General features: G+C 41.1%; 1 protein-coding gene and 2 long non-coding RNA genes across 3 annotated transcripts; all 3 read left to right on the top strand.

The window, feature by feature from the left end:
- The first annotated feature begins 4,465 nt into the window (after window positions 1-4,465).
- Window positions 4,466-6,169, top strand: LOC110523538 (uncharacterized). The gene is made up of 6 exons (XR_016496413.1): window positions 4,466-4,762; window positions 4,861-4,929; window positions 5,091-5,192; window positions 5,322-5,349; window positions 5,453-5,484; window positions 5,581-6,169. It is a non-coding gene; the product is annotated as an uncharacterized LOC110523538 (long non-coding RNA).
- Window positions 6,170-16,574: 10,405 nt separating this feature from the next.
- LOC149983230 (uncharacterized) lies at window positions 16,575-18,138 on the top strand. The gene is made up of 2 exons (XR_016496414.1): window positions 16,575-16,743; window positions 16,847-18,138. It is a non-coding gene; the product is annotated as an uncharacterized LOC149983230 (long non-coding RNA).
- A 4,133-nt stretch (window positions 18,139-22,271) lies between these two features.
- LOC110518653 (uncharacterized) lies at window positions 22,272-27,146 on the top strand. The gene is made up of 10 exons (XM_036977198.2): window positions 22,272-22,913; window positions 23,065-23,100; window positions 23,373-23,672; window positions 23,773-24,066; window positions 24,209-24,286; window positions 24,547-24,642; window positions 24,751-24,778; window positions 24,870-24,910; window positions 24,998-25,029; window positions 25,169-27,146. The coding sequence occupies exons 1-10, from the start codon at window positions 22,886-22,888 to the stop codon at window positions 25,328-25,330; spliced, it is 1,095 nt and encodes a 364-aa protein (XP_036833093.1). The 5' UTR covers window positions 22,272-22,885; the 3' UTR covers window positions 25,331-27,146.
- Window positions 27,147-27,178: the final 32 nt, after the last annotated feature.

Consider the following 27,178-nt stretch of genomic DNA (forward strand, 5'->3'; position numbering starts at 1 on the left):
CTCCCATGTTTTTCTGTTCTGTGATCTGCTTTCCAATGACGTGTCACATATCCTGGTTCAAAAAGCACTTTTTGCTCCCTAGTCTTTGGCTGGACATTGAGATATGAATGAAGAAATAGGGACAACACATGGGTTCATGGTATTGCAGAGTAGCAAAGTAAATCTCATTAATCTGTGATTGGTAGTCCTACTGTACCAGTAATGTTTCCTCTAAACTGCGCCCCTCCTCCAGAAATGCCATGCAGCGCAGAGACGCAAGAGATTGAACTTCACTGAGTTCGCCGCATTAGTTTGCAATGTAGGCCTGCATTGAACACCACATACAGTGCCTTGCGAAAGTATTCGGCCCCCTTGAACTTTGCGACCTTTTGCCACATTTCAGGCTTCAAACATAAAGATATAAAACTGTATTTTTTTGTGAAGAATCAACAACAAGTGGGACACAATCATGAAGTGGAACGACATTTATTGGATATTTCAAACTTTTTTAACAAATCAAAAACGGAAAAATTGGGCGTGCAAAATTATTCAGCCCCTTTACTTTCAGTGCAACAAACTCCCTCCAGAAGTTCGGTGAGGATCTCTGAATGATCCAATGTTGACCTAAATGACTAATGATGATAAATACAATCCACCTGTGTGTAATCAAGTCTCCGTATAAATGCACCTGCACTGTGATAGTCTCAGAGGTCCGTTAAAAGCGCAGAGAGCATCATGAAGAACAAGGAACACACCAGGCAGGGCCGAGATACTGTTGTGAAGAAGTTTAAAGCCGGATTTGGATACAAAAAGATTTCCCAAGCTTTAAACATCCCAAGGAGCACTGTGCAAGCGATAATATTGAAATGGAAGGAGTATCAGACCACTGCAAATCTACCAAGACCTGGCCGTCCCTCTAAACTTTCAGCTCATACAAGGAGAAGACTGATCAGAGATGCAGCCAAGAGGCCCATGATCACTCTGGATGAACTGCAGAGATCTACATCTGAGGTGGGAGACTCTGTCAATAGGACAACAATCAGTCGTATATTGCACAAATCTGGCCTTTATGGAAGAGTGGCAAGAAGAAAGCCATTTCTTAAAGATATCCATAAAAAGTGTCGTTTAAAGTTTGCCACAAGCCACCTGGGAGACACACCAAACGTGGAAGAAGGTGCTCTGGTCAGATGAAACCAAAATTGAACTTTTTGGCAACAATGCAAAACCTTATGTTTGGTGTAAAAGCAACACAGCTGAACACACCATCCCCACTGTCAAACATGGTGGTGGCAGCATCATGGTTTGGGCCTGCTTTTCTTCAGCAGGGACAGGGAAGATGGTTAAAATTGATGGGAAGATGGATGGAGCCAAATACAGGACCATTCTGGAAGAAAACCTGATGGAGTCTGCAAAAGACCTGAGACTGGGACGGAGATTTGTCTTCCAACAAGACAATGATCCAAAACATAAAGCAAAATCTACAATGGAATGGTTCAAAAATAAACATATCCAGGTGTTAGAATGGCCAAGTCAAAGTCCAGACCTGAATCCAATCGAGAATCTGTGGAAAGAACTGAAAACTGCTGTTCACAAATGCTCTCCATCCAACCTCACTGAGCTCGAGCTGTTTTGCAAGGAGGAATGGGAAAATAATTCAGTCTCTCGATGTGCAAAACTGATAGAGACATACCCCAAGCGACTTACAGCTGTAATCGCAGCAAAAGGTGGCGCTACAAAGTATTAACTTAAGGGGGCTGAATAATTTTGCACGCCCAATTTTTCCGTTTTTGATTTGTTAAAAAAGTTTGAAATATCCAATAAATGTCGTTCCACTTCATGATTGTGTCCCACTTGTTGTTGATTCTTCACAAAAAAATACAGTTTTATATCTTTATGTTTGAAGCCTGAAATGTGGCAAAAGGTTGCAAAGTTCAAGGGGGCCGAATACTTTCGCAAGGCACTGTATATTCTACTGTAGTCTATATCATAGACATCACAAGCTATTTCCATGTGAAAATGTTATGGGATTTGCTCCATTGGTTTTGTTGGTAGGCCTACATTATGCTCAAATAGCCACAATAGCCTATTGGTTCCTGTCTAAAACTGTAACGGCACTGCCTCGGTGTTCAATGTAAATGTGCTGGAAGTTGCACAAAATTCTCACTGTGTTCAAGTTTCTGCTCACAAAACAAACATTTGCTCAGTGCCTGAAAAAATTCAAGGGAACATTGCCTAACAGTGGACCTGTTAGATGGGGCAAAACACGTGGTTTGGAGAGACAAACAAGTAAGAGGATGGTAAAATCTGTAACCATTTAGTTGGCAATTACTATTCTTTCTGCGTTTGCAATACATTAACATTATTTAGCAGACACTTATCCAGAGTGGCATAGAGTAGTGAGTGCATACGTTTCATATTTTCTTTGTCCATACTGGTCCCCGTGGGAATTCAAATCTTCACCCCTGGTGTTGCAAGCGCCATGCTTTACCAACTGAGCCACACAGGACACTTGTAGCTGAGCATCAACCAGCTTGTATTTCCTGTTGCTATTCAGGGCGGCAGGGTAGCCTAGTGGTTAGAGCGTTGGACTAGTAACTGGAAGGTTGCAAGTTCAAACCCCCCGAGCACACTGTTCCTAGGCCGTCATTGTAAATAGGAATTTGTTCTTGAATGACTTGCCTGGTTAAAAAAAGATTTAAAAAAAAAGGTCAGCACATAAGGGACCACACTAGGGTTACTGATCATTCACACAGATGCCTAATTCCAGAGACGAGAACACAAGTCAAGACCAACTACAACCGAAGGGCTCTGCTCAAAAAAATAAAGGGAACAACACAATGTAACTCCAAGTCAATCACACTTCTGTGAAATCAAACTGTCCACAGAGGAAGCAACACTGATTGACAATAAATGTCACATGCTGTTGTGCAGGTGAGGACAACAGACCACTTCTCATGTTTCCTGGCTGATGTTTTGGTCACTTTTGAATGCTGGCGGTGCTTTCACTCTAGTGGTAGCATGTGGTAGCATGAGACGGAGTCTACAACCCCTCAAGCCTATAGAGACATATCCCAAGAGACTTGTAGGTGTAGTTGGCACCAGTGGGGGACCTTTCCTCTTTTGTCCTCTATTGTTTTTCAACAGGAACAGTTAAAAAATAGTTGGAGTGTGTCTTTAAACTGTCCAATGAGTTAAAGGGATATTAGCCAATGGCAATTGTTGTATCTTCACAGAAACTGTTAACAGCTCTCTGGTTTGTCATAATTGGCTATATTGGCTATATTTCCGTATTTTCTAAAGCGTAATTTGTAACTTGGCCAGTTTCCATATCTGCCTCGCTAGGTTGTTCTGCCTCCTAAACATAGGCTGCCAATTTCCATATTTAATTAAAAAAATGTACATTTTATATAACTAGGCAAGTCAGTTAAGAACAAATTGTTATTTACAATGACGGCCTACCCTGACCAAACCCAGGCGACGCTGGGCCAATTGTACGCCGCCCTATGGGACTCCCAATCTCGGCCAGATGTGACACAGCCTGGATTTGAACCAGGGACTGTAATGATGCCTCTTGCACTGACATGCAGTGCCTTAGACCGCTGCGTCACTCAGGAGCCCTTTTGTAAATGATCGGCGCCTCTAGATTGTTCTGCCTCCTAAACATAGGCTGTCAGTTTTTTTCACTTCATTATCTAAGTGTGTTCACTCCTTCATGAACAAGTTGAAAGGATGTCTCCATCTTATTTAATCTTCATTTGTGAGTATTCAATTATCTCTTATATTTATATTATGAATGAATTGTAACAAAGTAATTCATTTAGATGATGTAGGTTTAATATGTAGGACTTCACATAAAAGCATTTTTTTAATGTTTTGCCATGTTTAAAGGTATGGCTGCTGTTGCAGTTAAAGAAAGTTGTGCAGGTATGTAATGTATTACCACATAAGAATATTTCCTGAATCATTCTGTTTCTAACAATTAAAATGTGTCTTCTCATAGTTTCTCTCTTTAACTCTAAACAGATTCTGTCCCTACTCCCACCATTGTGTTAGACCCTGGGTACATCAATGTTGCTATGCCTGTCGTAGTACGCTGTGAGTCAACAAGAGGCACAAAGTGCCACTTCTACAAAGACCACGACCCCAACCCAATAAGAGAAGTGAATTCCGGTGTTTGCCAATTCATATTGTTCTGGAATGAGTTCAAAAAGTGGAACAAGACTGAAGTAGATCTCAGCTGTGCTATTCTACAGAAGAGAGAAGGGAAAACGATATCTTCAGAACGAAGTGACACTCGAAGACTTCATGTGAGTGGTGAGTGACAATTTTACCCTAGGGCCTAAATTAGGGCCTAGGGAACATGTTCAGTTATTGTTAAAATAATCCCAAAATTGAATGATGCTCGAAGACTTCATGTAAGTGGTAAGTAACCATTTTATTACCAGGCAGTATCACATTTGCTTGATTGACGACATCATTTTTTCAGATTCCATTGGAATACCCAGGATTTTTGTGGAAAATACAGGAACTTATTTAAGTCTTCGGTGTGAGGCCAAGCATGCTGGTACCTCATGCTACTATTACTTGAACAACAGTGAGTCCCCCTTTAAAAGTCAGCCCTACAAAGACAATGTCTGTGTTGGGAAAGTATCGGAAAAGGATCTGCTGAGGAAGAGGAGCAGTGCTGGAGAGATCTTCATCACCTGTGCTGTGGAGCTGGTGGTAGAGGGTGGAGATAATGTGACATCACAGCATAGTGAACCGTTCAAGATTGCCATAGATGGTGAGACCATCAATTAAATTATTGTGCAATCTAACATGACAATCATCTGTCTGTATTACAATACTGATGCATATGTCATGTTCTTCCTCCAATTGTAGACTCTCCTGGGCCCACCACTTCCTTATCAACATTCAGTACCAACAAAACCAGTGTAACTAATGGAGAAGGTGAGTAACCTTAAAATGTTTTTAAACTTACTGTTGATAGACCCACCCACCTAAGAGCATTTCAAGATAACATTGACTGATTCTGTTGCTAATGATCTGTACTGTTTAATCTAATTCAACAAACAATTTCAACTTGACCTGAAAGTCATCTCCCCCTTTAGAGTCCCCCTCGGAGTTCCCCCTCTACATCAGTCTGAGTGTTGGGGCCTTTAGCCTTATTCTGCTGGTTGTATCTGTCCTGTGTTTTCTCCGGTACAAGCGAGGTACATGCATTCAAATACTGATACTTCAAGGCTTAATTTGTTCCAATGTCCATTCTGAGTTATTTGTGTATTATACATGTGAAATCGGGGCTGGTTTAATCTATTATCATTTCATATTTATTTCTGAAGGTGATCAACAAGACTGGTCTGCCAATAGGTAAGTGAGTGATCTATTTGTATTATAATTACATTATATTTGTCTTCATACACATCATTATACAGTGTCATATCTAAATGTACTGGGTAAATTGTCTCAACAGAACCCAATGGAACCAGAACAAAGAAGTTATCTGTAAGTATGAAAGGAAACCTACCACAACATATTCATTTCTCAGAAAAGTGGTTATATTCAGTGCTCTACATTTTACCTTTCTCTTATTTGAAACAGATGCAAATGCTTAATTATTTCAACAAGGCGGTCTGAATGTGGGGGATGTGACCATGCTGCGTTGTACTAGTTCAAGTGTACTTCCACCTGTTGATGAACTTCCTCCACATCCTTTCTCTGCTTCCTGATTTACATATCTGCCACTCTCTGCTCTTCATGTAGTCTGACACCCTCTGTTCCTCTCAGATGAATGGTGTAATATCTTACTGGGCAAGAAATAGATGTGCATAGGTTTTAAGACATGATCTATTTGAAGTTTCACATTGTTTGTATATAAGGGTAAATACCCGTGTTCTTTTATTGCCTTGTCTTTTTTTGACGCTTTTGTTATTTTATTACTCTTTTTTATCAACTTTGTATATTGATAGTTTTGCTACTCTACATTTATTCTGCACTTCTGAGGAAGAGCTGAAAGTAAGCATTTCACTGTGCCATTCCACCTTCTGTACTCTGTGCATGTGACAAATAAACATTGATTTAATGTGTAGATTGTGTAGGTTAGTTTTAACATACTGGCATACAATTTTCCTATTCTGTACAGCTTTTAATATGTAACTCTGTTTTGAATAAATTAAATACATGTATTGTATTACAGCATTCCCATTTTATGCTGCTATTTGTGGTTCTGTTTTCCTGGATGGTTGGTACCATTTTTGCCCAGTAGATGGGGCTGAAAGATTGTGTGAGTTATAGAAACAACAGAGGTTCGGAATGGAGAAGGGGGATCGTAGAGATGGGGGTAAACTCTAACCACTAGTTTGTGGTGACACAGTGTGATGTTAAACACAGTAACTAAACTGGCTGATGTCTCTTGATGCCTGATTGTTTGTGCTTCTGTTTGTCAAGTAGAAGTGACCACATGGGGGGTGTACTGATCGTTCACTCTCACTTGTGTATTTCCAGAGATGAGACGCAAACAAAGCATTATAAACTATTTTTGATTTAACCACAATTAAGCTCAAAAGTCTTTCAACACATCTCATATGAAACGACTTCTCATATGAAACGACTTCTCAGAAAACATTGTGTGCATGATAATTTCTTAGAGGTGTACAGTGCCTTCAGAAAGTATTCATACCCTTTGACTTATTCCACATTTTGTTGTGTTACAGCCTGAAATCCACATTGATTAATAACATTTCCCTCACCCATCTACACACAAAACCCCATAATGACAAAGTGAAAACATGTTTTTAGAAATGTTAGCAAATTTATTGAAAATGAAATACAGAAATATCTCATTTACATAAGTATTCACCACCCTGTCAATACTTTGTAGAAGCACCTTTGGCAGCTTTTAGTCATCTTGGGTATGTCTGTATCATCTTTGTACATCTGGATTTGGGGATTTTCTCCCATTATTCCTTGCAGATTTGGTGAGTGGCTGTATCAATATTGTATCCTTCCGTGCAGCAGGATACATTCTGAGTAAGGATGTCAGATTAGTCCCGTGTACCGGGTAGTGCTGTGGCTGACCCCCTTAAATAGCTGCCGTCACACTACCTCCACCTCGTGTCTTTTTCGAGGCACAAGGATTGGAGTGATCCAATAGCTCACATAACCGTGGTTACATACGTAACCTTCGTTATGTAGCATTATATTGGATCCCTCCAATATGGTTTCACAATTCCCGATTAATCGGTGAAGTAGTCATGGCCAAGCAAAGAGCAAAGTCCCATAGGACTGAGCTCAGGGCAGTCATGATTGCTGTGTCCCTCCGTCCCCATCCAGGGAACTGGAGACAACACCCAACATGGCCGTCCTGGCCTCATTGGCAGCGGCAATATTGACTCGATAGTACCTAGCAAAGGTGCTAGACGAGGCACAAATGTCATCAAGAGGAACTCCTTGGAGCAGGGCCCACGATGTAGCTACTCCTCTAGTAGAATGTGCCACTACAGCAGATGGCAGAGGCTGTCCGGCCAGCTGAGATGCTGTAGGTATAGTGTCCACAATCCAATTTGAGAATCTCTGTTTCGATAGGCTCTTCCCCAGAACTCTCTAACCATAGCAAATGCACAGCTGATCAGACTCTCTTATTGTCTTTGTCTGTGTAACTCAAGTGTCCAATGCCCTCACCGGGCACAGCACATACTGTAGCTCACTTGCAGCCGTGGAGGGGCGTATGCGGACAAATGTAAGGGCCGGTTCACATGCCTGTCAGACAGGACTTTCGGCAAGAAAGAGGGGTTAGGCCAGTGGATAACACTCACCGAAAGAGCATGACATTCACTGACCCTCTTAGTGGAGGTAATAGGCAACAGGAATTCCACCTTTATGGATAGGTGCTTCAAAAACATTAACCCCAGGGGCTCAAAGGGTGGCTTACTAACTGCTAACAGCACCATGTCAAGGTCCCAGCTTAGCACCGAACGGGCCTTCGCTGGACGCAGATGTTGAACTCCTTTCATTAACTTGGAGAGCAATGGGTGGCCACCTATGGGTCCCTCTAGGCCATCATCATGGCATGCAGAGATTGCGGCTAAATACACTCAAAGTGGACTCCGCTCAGCCCGCATCAAGCAGTGATTGTAAAACATTTTTTAACTGTTTGTCCATCACACGACTAGGTGGCAACATTATGACCCTCAAACCAAGTACATAAAATGTCACACAGCATCTGATATGACGTGTTGGTGGAGGAAGCCCTGATGTTCAGCAGCATGTTCACCACATTGTCCTGAATGCCTAGACTGGCCCATTTACACTTCTCAGAGGCCAAGCTCAAAGCTGGAGGGGGTGCAGGTCTGGATGCCACAGTGTCCTCTGAGCCTGAGAGAGAGCAGGTCGGGCCTCTGCGGTAGCTGCCATGGGGTCCCCGACAGGAGGGACAACAGGAGGTTGAACCATGGTCGTCTCGGCCAGTTTGGGGCTATGAGGAGCAGCAGGTGGCCCATCAAGCTGACCTTATCTAGCATAGATGTGATCAGGGGAAATGGTGGGAACACAAAGTGTCATAGCTGGCCAATCGTGAGCGAGGGCATCCAGACTCAGAGGGCCTGGAAGGTCCGACACCGAGAACCAGCTGGGGCAACGAATGTTCTTCTGAGATGCAAACAGGTCCACCTGTGCTCTCTTAATCAAATCAAATTTGATTGGTCACATACAGATGTGTAGCAGATGATATTGCGGGTGTAGCGAAATGCTTGTGTTTCTAGCTCTAACAGGGCATTAATATCTGCAAGTAATATTTAACAATTTCACAACAATACACACAAATTTAAAGTAAAGGAATAGAGTTAAGAATATATCAATATTTGGAAGTGCAATGCTGGACCAGTGCAAAATATGTAAACATTGTTAAAATAACTAGTGTTCCAATTATTAAAGTGGCCAGTCATTTCAAGTCTATGTATATAGGGCAGCAGGCTCTAAGGTGTTAGTGATGGCTATTTAACAGTCTGATGGCCTTGAGATGGAAGGCTCTCGGTCCCAGCTTTGATGCACCTGTTCTGACCTCGCCTTCTGGATGATAGCGGGGTGAACAGGCCGTGGCTCGGGTGGTTGGTGTCCTTGATTATCTTTTTGGCCGTCCTGTGACATCGGGTGGTGTAGGTGTCCTGGAGGGCAGGTAGTTTGTCCCCGGTGATGCGTTGTGCAGACCTCACTACCCTCTGGAGAGCCTTACGGTTGTGGGCGGAGCAGTTGCCGTACCAGGCGGTGATACAGCCCGACAGGATGCTCTCGATTGTGCATCTGTAGAAGTTTGTGAGTGCTTTTTGGTGACAAGCCAAATTTCTTCAGCCTCCTGAGGTTGAAGAGGCGCTGCTGCGCCTTCTTCACAATGCTGTCTGTGTGGGTTTGTCCGTGATGTGTACGCCGAGGAACTTAAATCTTACTACCCTCTCCACTACTGTCCCGTCGATGTGAATAAGGGGGTGCTCCCTCTGCTGTTTCCTGAAGTCCACAATCATCTCCTTTGTTTTTTTGACGTTGAGTGTGAAGTTATTTTCCTCACACCACACGCCGAGTGCCCTCACCTCCTCCCTGTAGGCCATCTCGTCGTTGTTGGTAATCAAGCCTACCACTGTAGTGTCGTCCGCAAACTTGATGATTGAGTTGGAGGCGTGCATGGCTACGCAGTCGTGGGTGAACAGGGAGTACAGGAGAGGGCTGAGAAGGCACCCTTATGGAGCCCCAGTGTTGAGGATCAGTGGGGTGGAGATGTTGTTACCTACCCTCACCACCTGGGGGTGGCCCGTCAGGAAGTCCAGTACCCAGTTGCACAGGGCAGGGTCGAGACCCAGGGTCTCGAGCTTGATGACGAGTTTGGAGGGTACTATGGTGTTAAATACTGAGCTGTAGGTGATGAACAGCATTCTCACATAGGTATTCTTCTTGTCCAGATGGGTTAGGGCAGTGTGCAGTGTGGTTGCGATTGCGTTGTCTGTGGACCTATTGGGGCAGTAAGCAAATTGGAGTGGGTCTAGGGTGTCAGGTAGGGTGGAGGTGATATGGTCCTTGACTAGTCTCTCAAAGCACTTCATGATGACGGAAGTGAGTGCTACGAGGCGGTAGTCGTTTAGCTCAGTTACATTAGCTTTCTTGGGAACAGGAACAATGGTGGCTCTCTTGAAGCATGTGGGAACAGCAGACTGGGATAAGGATTGAGGGGCTAAGGAGAGTTGTGTTACTAACAACCAGAGGATTGCAATGAAACCAACCATGACTGGATAATTGTACGTGTAGTGTGTGTGATTACATCGAATGTTTTGTCGAAAGTTGAATGAGACGGAATTCACGACACGAGCGGTTTACAAAATGTTTCGTGTTAGGCTATAAAAATTGATTTTATCAAACAAAACGACCATTCATTGTGTAGCTGGGACCCATGGGATTGCAAACAGAGGAAGATCTTCAAAGGTAAGTGATTTATTTAATCGCTATTTGTGATTTTGTGACGACTGTGCTGGTTGAAAAAGTATTTTGGTGTGGGGCGCTGTCCTCAGATAATTGCATGGTATGCTTTCGCCGTAAAGCCTTTTTGAAATCTGGCAATGCAGTTAGATTAACAAGAATTTAAGCTTTTAACCGATATAAGACATACGTATGTTCATAAATGTTTATTATTACGATTTTTGTATTTTGAATTTTGCGCTTTGCAATTTCACCGGATGTTATCGTAAGTGTCCCACTAGCGGTTCATGCGCCCAAAAAGGTTAAATATTTGTTGAGGCTGCGCAGGTCCAGGATCGGCAAGAAACTGCTGTCCTTTTTTGTAACAATTAAATACTGTCCTTGGAGTAGAACCCACTTAGCCATTCTAGTGGCTCTACTTTTCTGATTGTATCCTTCTTCAGAAGTGAGGCTATCTCCATCCACAGTGCCTCCTTTCTCACCCCGTCAGTCACCGAGGTGACCCAGATACCTCTGTAGGGTGGCGGTTTGCCTCAGAACTGAAGTTTGTACCCCCCAGGACTGTGTCCAGTACCCAGGGGGACTCCACTCACTTCTGCCAGTTTGCCCTTTGGGCCTGGGAGAAATGTCAAGGCCGACCGCCAGCACATCAGGTGGACTGCTGGGGCCCAACCTTCTTAGCTGCGTGTTGCTGCCTGTAAGGCTGGTCACGCACCTGTCCCCGCTGTTGGTGTGTAAAACGCTTCCCCTGCTGTTTCGGTGGGGGAGGAGGGGGCAAGACATTGCTGGAGAGCTTTTGAAACATTCGACCCTGTCTTCCAGCGATCATGCAAATTCAGTTGAGTGTGGTGTACCACAGGGCAGCCGGCTAGCGCCATTATTGATTTCTATTTTTACTAATGGCCTTCCACTGACCTTGAATAAAACCAGTGTGTCTGTGTATGCTGACGACTCAACGGTACACAGTACACATTGGCTGCAACAGTAAAATAAATAACTGACACCCTTAACATGGAGCTCCAGTCAGTTTTAGAATGGGTAACTAGCAATAGGCTACTGCTAAATATCTCAAAATCAAAAAGCATCATTTTTGGGACAAATCACTAAACCTAATTTAGATCTATTATTGAATAATCTGGTGATTATTAGATAGAAAGTTGTCATGGTAGATAGAAGCTGTCCTAGATAGAAAGCTGTCATGGTCAAAACATATACTGTAGACACAATGGTTGCTAAAATGGGAAGAGGTCTGTTCATTATAGGGCGTTGCTCTGCCTTTTTGACATCTCAGTCAACCAGACAGGTCCTACAGGCTATAGTTTTGTTGCAGCTGGACTACTGTCCAGCTGTGTGGTCATGTGTGGTAAAGAGGGACATAGGTAAATTTCAGTTGGTCCAGAACAAAGTCCAGAACAAACACGTATCGCACTTAGATTCACAGTGCATTCGGAAAGTATTCACACCCCTTGACCTTTTCAACATTTTGTTACATTGAAGCCTTATTCTAAAATGAATTAAATAGTTTTTCCCTCATCAATCTACACACAATATCCCATAATAACAAAGCAAAAACAGATTTTTTTTAAATGTTTGCAAATTTATTAAAAACATAAATATTACATAAGCATTCAGACTCTTCACTCAGTACTTTGTTGAAGCACCTTTGGCAGCGATTACAGCCTGGAGTCTTCTTGTGTATGACGCTACAAGCCTGGTACACCCGTATTTGGGGAGTTTCTCCCATTCTTCTCTGCACAGCTGTCAGGTTGGATGGGGAGTGTTACTGCACAGCTATTTTCAGGTCTCTCCAGAGATATCCGATCGGGTTCAAGTGTGGGCACTGGCTGGACCACATTCAGAGTCTTGTCCCGAAGCCACTCCTGAGTTGTCTTGGCTGTGTGCTTAGAGTCGATGTCCTGTTGGAAGGGGAACCTTCACCCCAGTCTGAGGTCCTGAGCGCTCAGGAGCAGGTCTCTCTGTACTTTGCTCCGTTCATCTTTGCCTCGATCCTGATTAGTCTCCCAGTCCCTGCCGCTGAATAACATACCCACAGCATGATGCTGCCACCACCATGCTACACTGCAGGGAGGGTATTGGCCAGCTGATGAGCGGTGCTTGGATTCCTCCAGACGTGACGCTTGGCATTCAGGCCAAAGAGTTCAATCTTGATTTCATCAGACCAGATCATTTTGTTTCTCATGGTCTGAGAGTCCTTTAGGTGCCTTTTGGCAAACTCCAAGCGGTGGTTTCTGTCTAGCCACTCTACCATAAGGGTCTGATTGGTGGAGTTCTGCAGACAGGGTTGTCCTTCTGGAAGGCACTCCCATCTCCACAGAGGAAGTTTGGAGCTCTGTTAGAGTGACCATCGGGTTCTTGGTCACCTCCCTGATTAACGCCCTTCTCTCACGATTGCTCAGTTTGGCCAGGCGGTCAGCTTTAGGAAGAGTCTTAGTGCATCCAATCTTCTTTTATTTAAGAATGATTGAGTCCACTGTGTTCTTGGGGACCTTCAATGCTGTAGTAATTTTTTGGTACCCTTCTCCAGATATGTGCCTCGACACAATCCTGTGTCAGATTCCTTCGACCTCATGGCTTGGTTTTTGACCTGACATGCACTGTAAACTATGGAACATTATATATGCCTTGCGAAATCATGTCCAATCAATTGAATTTACCACAGGTGGACTCCAATCAAGTTGTAGAAACATCTCAAAGATGATCAATGGAAACATGATGCAACTGTGCTCGATTTCGGGACTAATAGCATAGGGTCTGAATACTTATGTAAATAAGTTATTCCAGTGTTTTATTTTTTATATATGTGCAAACATTTTCTAAAAACCTGTTTTCACTTTGTCATTATGGGGTATGGTGTGTAGATAGATTCATGAGGGACATTTAAAAAAATACATTTTAGAATAAGGCTGTAACGTAAGAAAATGTGGGAAAAAGAATGCACTGTACACAGAGGGCAAATGTCAATCTCCCTTGGCTCAAAGTTGAGGAGAGATTGACTGCATCACAATTGGTCTTTGTTCAAGGTATTGATGTGTTGAAGGTACTGAACTGTCTGTTCAAGCAGTTGGCACACAGTTCGGACACTCATCGGTACAACACATGTCTCTTCACAGTCCACAGGTCCTGAACAAAGGCTGGGAAATGCACAGTATTAAATAGAGCCATGACTACATGGAACTCTCTGCCACCCCAGGTAACTCAAGCTAGCAATAAAACCAGATTTAAAAAACATATAAAAGAACAGCTTACTGCACAAAGAGGACTGTGAAGAGACACAGCCATTTTATGTATCTTGTAATGTAATTTGCACGGTGCTATGTATTAGACCTAAATATAATGTGTATGTACTGATATGTAGGCTATGTGTAACGTTGTAAATGTATGTAGTTCAGTCCTTGACTAATAATGTTCTGTACTATGTATTCTGTCATGTTTCATGTGGACCTCAGGAAGAGTAGCTGCTGCTTTTGCAGTGGCTAATGAGGATCCTAATAAATACCAAATATCAAATACCTCTGAGTGATGGCGTTAGGACGCACAGTTGCCAAGATCTCCTGCAAAATCTCTCTGTCTTTGCGCAGTTTTGTTGTCTGCTGTATGATGTTGTCAACCCCTGGCCCAAAGGTGGAACCTGGCGTGAGTTGGGAACTCCAAGAATGTTTTCTTAAATGGCGGTGGCAGTTTAGACTGCGCCCAAAACAGCCTAAGGGCTGCCAAGGAGGCCAAAGAGTACATTTTTGGTCTCATTAGACCACATAATCTTTTGCGGTATGATCTAGGAGTCTTTCACATGTCTTTTGGCAAACTAAAGGCATGTGGTCATGTGCCTTTTTCTCAGGAGTGGCTTCTGTCTGGCCACTCTCCCATAAAGGCCAGATTGGTGCTGTAGAGAATGTCCTTTTGGCAGGTTCTCCTATCTCAACCAAGGAACTATGTAGTTCTGTCAAAATGTGGAATAAGTCCAGGGGTATGAATACTTTTTGAAGGCACTGGAAAGCACATACCCAGATGCCCACTTCTTAAAATAGCCAACATTTTCAATTACCATTTCGTTTTACAGACAACCAGAAACTGCATAGCCAATAGGTCTGCCCCTCCACCATATGTTTTATTAGCTGTTGATTTATAATTTTGTCCAATGAGAAGGGTTATTTTAAAATCTACGAGTCCATGTCATGATTTTGAGATCCTGATTTTCAAATAATGGCTACTCAAAGTTGCTTCTAATTATTTCTGTTCTGAAACTGGAAATCTGTTCAGGGTCCCTGAAATGTGAAACATGTATGTTAGTTTGAACATCTGGACTTGGTAACTTATCATTTGTTCAACTATTTAAATGAATCCACAATGGTAAAGGTGTCGTAGAGATATCCCTGGTCCTCCACCATGGATTATTCAATTCTCTCTGTTGGAGATGCATTAGCCATCTGAATAATGTGTCTAAACGATAGTTTGGATGCAATAAATAACTTTTCACTAGTTAAAATGCATTCTTTACTCTTCACTTTACTCTTCATCTATAGTTTCAGTAAGCAGTATTGAGGGTTCATTACATGGGCAGCAATTTAGTGGACAATGAAAAAAGTAATACATTTCAATGAGGAGCTGGGATGATAAACCTAAAATTATCGACTCCGACCAAACTGACACTTATCGTGGACATTTAGCTGACATTGTTCATTACGATAAATAATCTATAGGGCCCTACTAGAGAAATCTGACATTTAAAATTAAATACATTCAAAGTTGTAGTCGTTTTCAGGACAATATAAAACAATGACTGTGGTGCACATTATGTTCTAAACTTATCGTTCAATTGACCATTATTGTGATAATTCAGTACATTTATGCTGATAAGGATTGTTGTCCACATCGCCCAGCTCTAATTCAACGTGACTTCAGACCTGCCCAGAGTCTCCATATCCTTTTTGGGCTGTTCTTTGTCGTAAGCACAGATCAACTCTTACCTCAGAAACGTATTCGTTGATTGCGGAAAGAGGAAAATATGTCTCCTTCTTATTTTTAAATGATTAGTGAGTATTCAATTGTCCCTTATTTCAATCCATGTGTATTTAGAGTGTGTAGTGTGTATCTTATGTTAACTGAAATGCCTTGTTTAAAATGTCTTCCTGTTATCCTTGTTAAAGTTGTGGCCGGTGTTGCAGTTAGAAAATGTTATGCAGGTATGCATTACATCATGTCATTAGTTGTGGAATGATATTAGAGATAGGCTATTGTCTTTCATATACGATTTGTCACTACAGCAGTTTGGTGATACCGTTTCTACAACTCGTTCTCTAAATGTACATTATTTAGCCACAACAGTTTCAGAAACATACATAGATTTCAGTCTACGATTGACAGCTTGAACAATTTGAATTCTCACTATTTATATATTTAAATCCAAACAGATTCTGTCCCCACTTCAAGCACATCAATGCAGCTAAATCTGTCAAAGTACGCTGTGAATCAACAGAAGGTACAGAGTATTATTTTTACAGAGACCAGGATCCAACCCCAATAAGAAAAGTGGACTACAACAGTGTTTGCCAAGTCACATTGTTCTGGGATGAGTTCAAAACCTGGAACAAGAGTGAAGTAGATCTCAGCTGTGCTATTCTACAGAAGAGAGAAGGAAAAACGATATCTTCAGAACGAAGTGACACTCGAAGACTTCATGTGAGTGGTGAGTGACAATTTTACCCTAGGGCCTAAATTATGGCCTAGGGAACATGTTCAGTTATTGTTACCCAGAACACACTGGGTTCACTCATATTGTATCTATTATCTTACATATTTCAAACAGATCCAATTGGGAAACCCAGAGAGGGAATTACCTCAATCTCAGGTGTGAGGCTCAACATGGCACCTCATGTTACTTTTATCTGAACAATGGTGACGTACACTTCAAAAAGCAACCATACAAAGACAACGTTTGTGTTGGGAGAGTGGCCCAATCGGAGCTACTGACGCCGAGGAAGAAGAGCAGCCCTGGAGAGATTTTCATCACGTGCTGTGGAGATGGTGATAAAGGGGAATTCTGTGACATCACAGCACAGTGAACCCCTCAGTATCACCGTAGATGGTGAGGACCCCATCCACTTCAGTGAAATCTATTTATTGCTGCAGCTGCAGTGCATGGCTAATGAATAATTGTTCCTATTTGAATCATATTTTCAGCTGTAAATCCTACAGGAGCGACGGGTTCCATAGCAGACCTCAGTTCCATCCCACCTGGAGAGGAGAAGGCAGTCAGTGAAGTCATCAGCCTAACTACCCAAGAAGAAGGTATGTACATTTAGGTGGTTTAGACATAGATGCTCACAATTGCAGGACATTATGAACATTGATGTGAAATGAACATGATACGTGATGTCCTTTTCCCTTCCAGACCCTTCCTCAATGATCCCCCTCTACATCGGTCTCCGTGCTGGTATCTGTGTTCTCATCCTTCTGGTGGAATCTCTCCTGTGTTTTCTCTGGTGTAGACACGGCAAGTGCCTTTTGCTTCAAAAATACTCCAATTTGTATGTTGTTCCAAAGGCTGTTGTCAGCTATACAATCAGGGCCTGTTAGTTACGCTCTCATTATACTTTTGTTTCTGAAGGTGATGAACGAGGAAATAACAGTAGGAGGTGAGAGTGATCTATTTATTTAACTGAACATTTTCATATCATCTGTTTGGATGTACTGGAAACTGCTCTTGACTGGCAAAACCCAAATGAGCTGCAAACAGTGTGTGTAGAGTATAACTGTACTCTTTACTATCCACTATGGTTATAGTGTAACTGTTCACCGCTTATGGTGCATTGTGGTATGTTTTCGCTCTCTTACAGGAAGAGAACTCAAGTCTGCACTATGCTATAAGGATGTGACCTTGCTGGGGAGTTCAAGTTGGATATGGCTGGAGAGTATGATGTGTCAATGTTTTTATAAACCAGAAGTCAATAGGAGGAGAAGTTATTCAATTTGAACAAGTTGCAATTTCCATGCACCTTGTGAATGTATGTTTATACTATGCACAGTGTTTAATGTGTAATGTGTTTGTATATGTAAAATATAGCACTTTTATTAGCATTACATTTTTTTCTGCTCTAGTATGTTGTGTTTTCCAGTGGAAATAAAGCTTGTACAGTATATTGTAAATAATTGTTGGAAACGTTGTGTTTCTCTCTGGAAGAGAAATTGTGTTGTTTAGATTACACAGCCGTTGTGTTTCAACGGTCTGTCTCATGATGGTCATTGATCTACCTGAGCTTTAGCTGGGTGTTTTGTGTCTGTTTGTCATGTAGACGTGGCCACAGTGGGGGTACTGCTCATTGTAAGGTTCTGCTTTACTTTTTTTAGTCAACCTTGTGTTCTTTTTCTTTGTGTTCTGGAACGTAGCCCTGTTTCTTTGTGTTCTGGAACGTAGCCCTGTTTCTTTGTGTTCTGGAACGTAGCCCTGTTTCTTTGTGTTCTGGAACATAGCCCTGACTTTCATTTTCTTCATTGATTTCACCTGTGTTTGTTTCTCACTTTGTCTCATCAGCTCCCTATTTAGTTCAGTTCTTTCTGTTTCTATGGTTGTGAGGTATTGTTTGTTTTTGACTGCCTACCTGTGTTTGACCATTGCCTGTGACCACGATTCCTGCCTTCTGCTAAGGCTTAATAAACATCTCCCGCGCTCTGCGCGTGAATCTACACCTTTTTCCTCCCTGAGTATTCATTACACTCATACAGATACAGCTCTATTTCTAGAGATGAGGAGATGGCAGAGTAGAAATGGATGACCCACATCTACACTAACATCACCCCTGAGAAAACAACACCACGAAGGGCTCTCAATACATCTATTCATATGAAGCTCATGTCTATATCTATCAATATACAATGACTTGTCAGAGAACATGCATAGGTGCAGAGGTGTGGAAAGACACAGTAGTGGAATCGTGGTCATGATCTAAGCTGAGATGTGCTACAATAAGCCATTGGGCTGTAACTTGTCCCCTAACACTCTGTCCCTAGCCCTCAAAACCATCATTTAACATAAATAACATAATGGTAAGTGCTGTATATATTGCAAAATTCAAACATTTCCAAACACTAAAATGAGGCTGGTGCAACCTGCAAGGAGTTGCTGTCAATGTTAATCAATACATAACTGTTATTTGGGGAACAGAAAACTTTTAAACTTTCCACCTGGGTTTTTTTAATTTAACAATTCATTGGTGGTCATGAAATGAAAAACAACTTTTTTGATTCCTGTTTTTCATTTGTCTACAAATCTGCAATACTTGGATTTGACTCCAAAAAAACTAAGTTTTCCAGAAATACACAACAGTAATGTGTTCTATGCATGCAATCCAAGCCATTACCGGACACAAACTGGTTACACTGACTGAAAATATATATTATATAAACTAAGCAGATAGGGATCAAGATATCTGTCATTTCCTCATTTGGAGAAACTTTAGTCACCTGCGTAACATGGCTGGAGAGAAGTTGGGTGCTGAAACAGAAAGTATCTAAAACGTCCGACTACAAATAAAACACAATTAATTAGTTACTGAACTCATTTTGATCATGTCTCTGTTATGTGGCCCAGTTGGTAAACTCAAATATATTTGGATTCCTGTTTTCCATTTCTTCAATGCTTGGATTTGCTTCCAAAAAACTAAGTTAGCCAAAACTCCACAAAAGTAATGTGATCTGTGGATGCAATCGAAGCCATAACTTAGTTGGCACAGACTGGTGTCTCTGACTGGAAATATGTATTATGTTAACTAAACAGACATGGATCAAGGTATCTGCCATTTCCTCATTTGGAGAAGCATTAGTCACCAAAGCTATAAAAGTCGTGGTGTGAAAAAGCTTGAACAAGAAAATATCCATCAAATTGTCCAATTTCAAATAACCAATAGATCAGTAACTGAACTCAATTGATCATGTCAATTTGTGTTGTTAACGGATTACCAGGACGTGTACTCAGAGCATGTGCAGAACAACTGGCAAGTGTCTTCACTGACATTTTCAACCTCTCCCTGACCGAGTCTGTAATACCTACATGTTTCAAGCAGCATAGTCCCTGTGACCAAGGAAGCGAAGGTAGCCTGCTTAAATGATTACCGCCCTGTAGCACTCACGTCAGTAGCCATGAAGTGCTTTGAAAGGCTCACATGGCTCACATCAACAGCATCCTCCAGGATACGCTAGACCCACTCCAATTCGCATACCATCCCAACAGATCCACAGATGACACAATCTCAATCGCACGCCACACTGCCCTTTCCCACCTGGACAAAAGGAACACCTATGTGAGAATGCTGTTTATTGACTACAGCTCAGCATTCAACACCATAGTGGCCACAAAGCTCATCACTAAGCTAAGGACCCTGGGACTAAACAACTCCATCTGCAACTGGATACTGGACTTCCTGACGGGCTACCCTAGGTGGTGAGGATAGACAATAACACATCCGCCACACTAACCCTCAACACAGGGACCCTCAGGGGTGCATGCTTAGTCCCCTCCTGTACTCCCTGTTCATCCACGACTGCGTGGCCAAGCACGACTCCATCATTAAGTTTTCTGATGACACAACGGTGGTAGGCCTGATCACCGACCACAATGAGACAGCCTATTGGGAGGAGGTCAGTGTGGTGCCAGGACAACATCCTCTCCCTCAATGTGAGCAAGACAAAAGAGCTGATCGTGGACTAAAGAAAAAGGATCGCTTAACAGGCCCTCATTAACATCAACAGGGCTGTAGTGGAGCAGGTAAAGAGTTTCAAGTTCCTTGGTGTCCACATCACCAACAAACTTTCATGGTCCAAACACAACTAGACAGTCGTGAAGAGGGCATGACATCGCCTTTTCCTCCTCAGGAGACTGAAAAGATTTGGCATGGGTCCCCAGATCCTAAAAATGTTCTACAGCTGTTTCTATATTATCTGATTGAATGTACTGGTGAATTGTCATGTCTTGACCAAAACCCATCTAAGCTGCAATATGTGTGTGTAGAACAATGCTCTTTACTCCCCACTGCTTGTTAATGTATTTTATATTATGCAAAGTGTTTCATGTGTAATGAGTTTATATGTCTAAAATACAGCAATTGAATTAGCATTTAATTTGTCTCTGCTCATGGATGTTGTGTTATCCAGTGGAAATAGAGCTTGTACAGTATATTGTAAATCTTGTTGGAAATGTTTATTTTCGTTGGAAGTTGAGGAGCCACTCTGAGAGGAGACAGCATTGTGTTCAGATTACACAGCAGTTGAGTTTCAACGAGCTTCAACGGTCCGATGACTCATGATGTTCACTGTTGTACCTGAGATTTAGCAGAGTGTGTCGAGTCTGTTTGTCACGTAGATGTGACCACAGTGAGGGTACTGATCATACAGGTACACTTCTATTTCCAGAGATGAGAATCACCAACTTCCCCCCTGCAAACAACCCAGCATACGGCTTGCTATTCACATCTTCATACTGTATGAAGCTCATGTCTATATCCATCAACAGAAATGACTTGTCAGAGAACATGAAGAGGTGTGGAAAGACACAGTAATGGATTTGTTTTCATGATCTAAGCTGAGATGTGCTACAATAAGCCTGTGTGCTGGAACTGGTCCCCTAACACTCTGTTCCTAGCCCTCAAACCCAGATGGATGAGAACAAGATCTATCATACTACAATTTAAATAAATAACATGGCAATTGTATAATTTCTGTATATATTGCAAGATTCACATAAAAAAAATGTCCAACATTTTAAAAGAAACTGGTGCGTCCTACAAGGAGTTGATGTCAATGTTATCCAGTACTATCACAGAAATCTTCATTATTTGAGAAACAATGCATTACCTTTCCTCCTGTGATTTACCAAAAAACGTGAAACAATTTATTGGTGATGAAATAAAAAACAACTAAAATATATTTTGATTCCTGTTTTGCATTTCTTCAATGCTTGGATTTGCATCTAAAAAACGAAGTTTGCCAAAAATCCATAAAAGTAATGTGATCTATGGATGCAATCCAAGCCATAACTTAGTTGGCACAGACTGATTACTCTGACTGGAAATATGTATTATGTTAAGTAAACAGACATGGATCAAGGTATCTGCCATTTCCTCATTTGGAGAAGCATTAGTCACCTCCATTACAAAGCTATAAAAGTCATGGGTTGAATTAATCTCAAACATGAAAATATCCATCAAATTATCCAAATTCAAATAAACACAATACATCAGTAACTGAACTCATATGATCATGTCAACGAGTGTGTTGTGTTGGATTCTGAGAATATGAAAATATACTTATTCATGTCACTGATGGAGTGCTGAGGTTTAGAGGGTCTACACCAGAAGTTAATAGTTATAGGAGGAAGGTATATAGTGTGTGCAATTAAGCTTGGAATGTGTTGAGTGCAGGGAAGCGAAATACATGTGGCAGGTATTGATGAAGGGAGAGAGCCGTGGATAACTGATGCAGGGGGGTTGAGGTCAAGTCAGGTCACCAACCTCTTGAAACTAGGGGGCACTATTTTTATTTTTGGAAAAATAACGTTCCCAAAGTAAACCGCCTATTTCTCAGGACCAGATGCTAGAATCTGCATATAATTGACAGCTTAGGATAGAAAACACTCTAAAGTTTCCAAAACTGTCAAAAGTATTGTCTGTGAGTATAACAGAACTGATATTGCAGGCGAAACCCTGAGGAAAATCCAATCAGGAAGTGCCTCTTATTTTGAAACCGTTGTGTTCCTATGCAACCCTATTGGCCATTGAAAGGGATATCAACGAGATTCCTTTTTCTACGTATTCCCTTAGGTGTCTACAGCATTTTGACGTAGTTTCACGCCTTTATGTTGAAGAATGAGCGTAAAAGACTACATTGCGTAAGTGGCCAGCTGAGGGCTCTCAGAGTGATTCTTGGGTAAAAGTCAGAGGTACTCATTAGTCCTCTCGCTCCTACTGAAAAGCCAATTGTCCTGGTTGATATATTATCTAATAGATATTTGAAAAACACCTTGAGGATTGATTATAAAAATTCTTTGCCATGTTTCTGTCGATATTATGGATATAATTTGGATTTTTTTTCGCCGTTGTCGTGACCGCTATTTCCGTTGGATTTCTCAACATAATGTGACCAACAAACAACTTTATTTGATCAATTAATCACAAGAGTTCTCATATTTGAAATAGCTGTGCTGTAGTTACCTATATTTTCAGTAAGTTTAATGTAGGGTGGACCACATGGACAGCCCCTTAGTGGTCAATGAAAATAAGGTCATTTTCTTCAGCCTCACTAGTGATCTGTCACAACATCACTCGTGAGTCTCCATATCCTCCTCTGTAGGTTTTTCTGTGTCCTACCAAACACACATCAGTTTTCTGACATGACAGTCTATGTGTGGAGTTCACTTCACTGACGGAAGAAAGTGGAAAATATGTATTTTTCTTTTATTCTTCTCATTTGTGAGTATTCAATTATTTTGGTCTTTGGATCAATATCTCTTTACATGGATTTTAAGTTTTGGTAGTATGTTACTTAATGTATGAGCCTTTATTATAACTTATAGTAAGGCTTGTAATATGTCTCACTAAGTTGTTTTTATCTTGTTCGAAGATGTTGCCGGTGTTGCGGTAAAAGAAAGTTGTGCAGGTACATATTACCAAATGTCACTTCATTAATTGTCCAGCTCAACAGCTATTTATTTATTTTAGGCATAAAGTATTTTTTTGATGACAGATTTGTACACTACTTTTCACAACTAATGTAGAGTAACACAATGCTTAAAGTGCCATATCTTTATTGTGAAATATATTTAGTTGTAAATAGAGAGACAAGGAAGTGATACTCCACATACAATTACATTCTGAATCAAGATTCTTATCACTCATAATTTCATAGATTCTCTCTATTTCTCTAAACAGATTTGGTTCCCACTCCCACTATTGTATTTTCCCCTGGGTACATCAATATAGCTACACCTGCTACAGTACGATGTGAGTCACCAAAAGGCACAGAGTGCAAATTCTACAAAGATCATGACCCCAACCCTATAAGGAAACTGGATTACAAGCAGGGTGCTTGCCAGTTCAAGTTGCTCTGGAATGAGTTCAAAAGGTGGAACAAGACTGAAGTAGATCTCAGCTGTGTAATTCTACAGAACAGAGAAGGTGAAACGATCAAAACCTCAAAACCTAGTGATGCTCGAAGACTTAATGTGGGTGGTAAGTGGCAGTTTTACAGTACTCCAAAGCACATGTTCACCAGAGTACACTTCCCACTTGTTAATTGACTTCATAAATTACTTTCACAATTTACAAACAGATCCAATTGGAAAGCCCATTGTTCAGGTGTTGAAGATTGGGAATTACCTCAATCTTCGATGTGAGGCCAAGGCTGGCACCTCATGCTACTTTTATCTGAACAATGGTGACTCACACTTTAAAAAACGACCCTACAAAGACAATGTCTGTGTGGGGAGAGTGGCAGAAGAGGAACTGCAGAGGAAGAGGAGCAGTGCTGGAGAGATCTTCATCACCTGTGCTGTGGAGCTGGTGGTAGAGGGTGAAGATACTGTGACATCACAGCATAGTGAACCCCTCGGTATCACCATAGATGGTGAGGAAGACTAGAGCCCATCATTTTCTGTGATTTCAAATGTGTCAATATGCTGTCGGTCTATTGTTGTATTGCAAGACTAATATATAATATTATTGTACACATATCAATGTTTTATTTACTTCAGTTATAAATCCTCCAGGAGCTACTAGTTCCCCATCAACGTTCAGTTTACCTGTTCAGAATGAGAAAAGCAACGATACCACAGCCCAAGGAAGAGGTAAGTAACATTGGTTTGGTTTTAAATGAGCTGTTAGTGGTCCTAAGAACTTCAAAATGCAAGTTTAGTGAATGACTCTGCTTCTAAGTGTACAGCTATTGATACGTTTCTAACATCTCTAAACTGTTAAGTATCTCAATAGTCACTATTAGTAAGGAATATTTGCACTAACATTCTAGTCATTATAAGGTCAGGATATACTGTACAGATGACTCACTGTCAGTTTCATTAGGAGCCTCATTCACTAACCGTTTCTTCAGGTCCAGGGTTCCTCGTCGTCATCAGTCTGGGTGCTGGTTCCCTTTTCCTGATTCTGCTAGCTGGGTCTGTGCTGTGTGTTCTCCAACGCAAGTGTGGTGCGTGCTTTCAGATTGGTCTACTCATAACACATTCTTATTTTGCTCCAAATGCTACTTTGAGTTTATGTTCAACATTGCTAAATTATCTCTATGTATCTTTTGAAGGGGTTCAAGGCAGGCCTGTAAATACTGGGTAAGACTGGTGTATTCATTTTAGATGTACATTATTTTTCTTTATTCATGCACGGCTATATCTTTCTGACTCTACTGCATTGTCTCAACAGAAGCCCACCTGAACAGCAAGACCAAACCCCACCTTGTGTCTGTGAGTATGAGAGTTAACTAAACCACCACTGCCTTTATCTCCTTTTGTTCAGTGTTTTATTTTCCCTCATTCTCTCATATTAAACAGATTCTGTCATCACAAAGCCTTCTAGGGATGAGGTGAGTTGGTTTGAACCAGTGCAGTGTGAAGTAGCCTAATATGCACTTTACTACCAAAATATCAAGCAATATTGCAAATAGCACCAAAGACAACCCTGCTGTGCACACAGCTCAAAGTGACTTGAGCTCTCTCTTACAGGAAGAGGACACTAGTCTGCAATACGCTACAGTGACATATACCGGTGACCAAGCTAGTCGTCAATATGCAACAGTGACATCTACCGGTAACCAAGTTGGACCTGGGCGCACCAAGATCAAGTTTGAAATAGCTGGAGAGTACGCCCTCTTAGCAGAATCATAGAAGAAGAAACATTTACTGGATAACATGTTTTGCCATAGTTCACAGTTACAATCCTATATTTTGTTTTCATATTGGATCATAATTTACTCATAGTACAAAAACAAATCCTGCCACAACATCAAAGACTAAAGATATCTACTCAACTATTTGCATTTTAGGTTAAATGAAATAAATGAAAAGTACACTGTCTGAAACATAAAATAAATATTTTCCTTCATTGAGTTACCGAATCTAGTCAGCAGTCACCAATCAGTAGTCACCAATCTATTTCACTCCTTGACAAGAGTCAATATAGACTCAAAGCCACAAGAGGGTAGAACACATGTCAAACTTTGCTTGTTACATCTCTACATCTCTCTCTCTACATCGCTCTCTTTAACCATGTCTGGTGTATATTAGTTTTCAGTGGTGGAAAAAGTACTCAACAAACATACTTAAGTAAAAGTAAAGATACCTTCATAGAAAATGACTCAAGTAATAGTAAAAGTCACCCAGTAAAATTCTACTTGTGTAAAAGTCTATAAGTATTTGATTTAAAATATACTTCAGTATCAAAAGTGAATGTATAACTCATTTCAAATTCCTTATCTTAAGCAAACCAGAATGCACCATTTTCTTTTTATTCTTCTTTTTTGCAGAAGGCCAGGGGCACACTCCATCACTCAGCCATCAGTTACAAACAAATCATGTCAGTTTAGTGAGTCTGCCAGATCAGAGGCAGTAGGGATGACAAGGGATGTTCGGCTGATAAGTGTGTGAATTTGACTATTTTTCTGTCCTGCTAAGCATTCAAAATGTAATGAGTACTTTCGGGTGTCAAGGAAAATGTATGGAGTAAAAATTACAATGTTTTCTTAAGGAATGTAGTGAACTAAAAGTAAAAGAAGACACAAATATGAATATAGTATAGATACCCCAAAAACTACTTAAGTATTACTTTAAAGTATTGTTACTTAAGTACTTTACACCACTGTTACTTTAAAAAATATGTTTTGTTAATATCACAGTTTACTTACAGTATGTGACTTTACTTCCACCTGTTGATACACTACCTCCATATTTCCTCTCTCTGCTTCCTGATTTTCTGCTACCCTGTAAACCCCACCTCTTCCTGTAGTATGTCAACATCTGTTCCTCTCAGACCAATTGTAAACCCACATAATAATAGCAATAATTCAATAATATTTTAAATACACTTTTTGCAATTACAAGCAGTTCCTGCCAGTTAGGCCTGTATAAGCCCAACCTAATCTGGAATACCCAGAACAAAATATTGCATGAACATAACTCTCATAACCTCTGTGCTCCCGACAGACGTAACATGTTCGTTACAGATCTTAGGACAGATATGCCCACCCAGATCAGTCTTATCTACCCCTGCAATTGGAGCACATTACAAACCTATGACAGCTATAGGTATGATAGTGTATATGAAAATGATGCATCATCACAGAAGGGTCATAGGTGGGAGCTATTGTTTCACCATAAAAGGAGAGAGGGGAGACACAAAATACAGTGTGTCACTCTCACACTCACTACTGTGGCATTGCCTGAGTCATTATCTACAACCAACAGCTCCTGTGTATATTTCTAAAAACATTTTCCAGAGCATGTGAAGATAGTCGCCCCCGAAAGCATTTCTCATTTCCATATATCCTGTTTCACTTCTCTCTCTGTATTATACATAATAACAGGTGGCAGGTTTAAAGAACTCTTAATTATGATCCAATGAATGTGCTGCTGGTGCCTTATGTGTGAGTTATGTACTATTAATAATAGCATTATTGTACTGTCTAATAAAATGTTGAATAATTGACTTTCATAACAATATCCCTAGTTGTACTTTTG

This window comes from Oncorhynchus mykiss, chromosome 5 (genome assembly GCF_057628025.1).
Source record: "Oncorhynchus mykiss isolate SJ-2025 chromosome 5, ASM5762802v1, whole genome shotgun sequence".
Lineage (NCBI taxonomy): Eukaryota > Metazoa > Chordata > Actinopteri > Salmoniformes > Salmonidae > Oncorhynchus > Oncorhynchus mykiss.

Bases quoted from the DNA above. Each gene is read 5' to 3' on its own strand.
- LOC110518653 (XM_036977198.2), top strand. From the start codon at position 22,886: ATGTATTTTTCTTTTATTCTTCTCATTT. The intron at 22,914-23,064 runs GTGAGTATTCAA...TCTTGTTCGAAG, and splicing joins TTCTTTTATTCTTCTCATTT to ATGTTGCCGGTGTTGCGGTA. The intron at 24,287-24,546 runs GTAAGTAACATT...CCGTTTCTTCAG, and splicing joins TACCACAGCCCAAGGAAGAG to GTCCAGGGTTCCTCGTCGTC.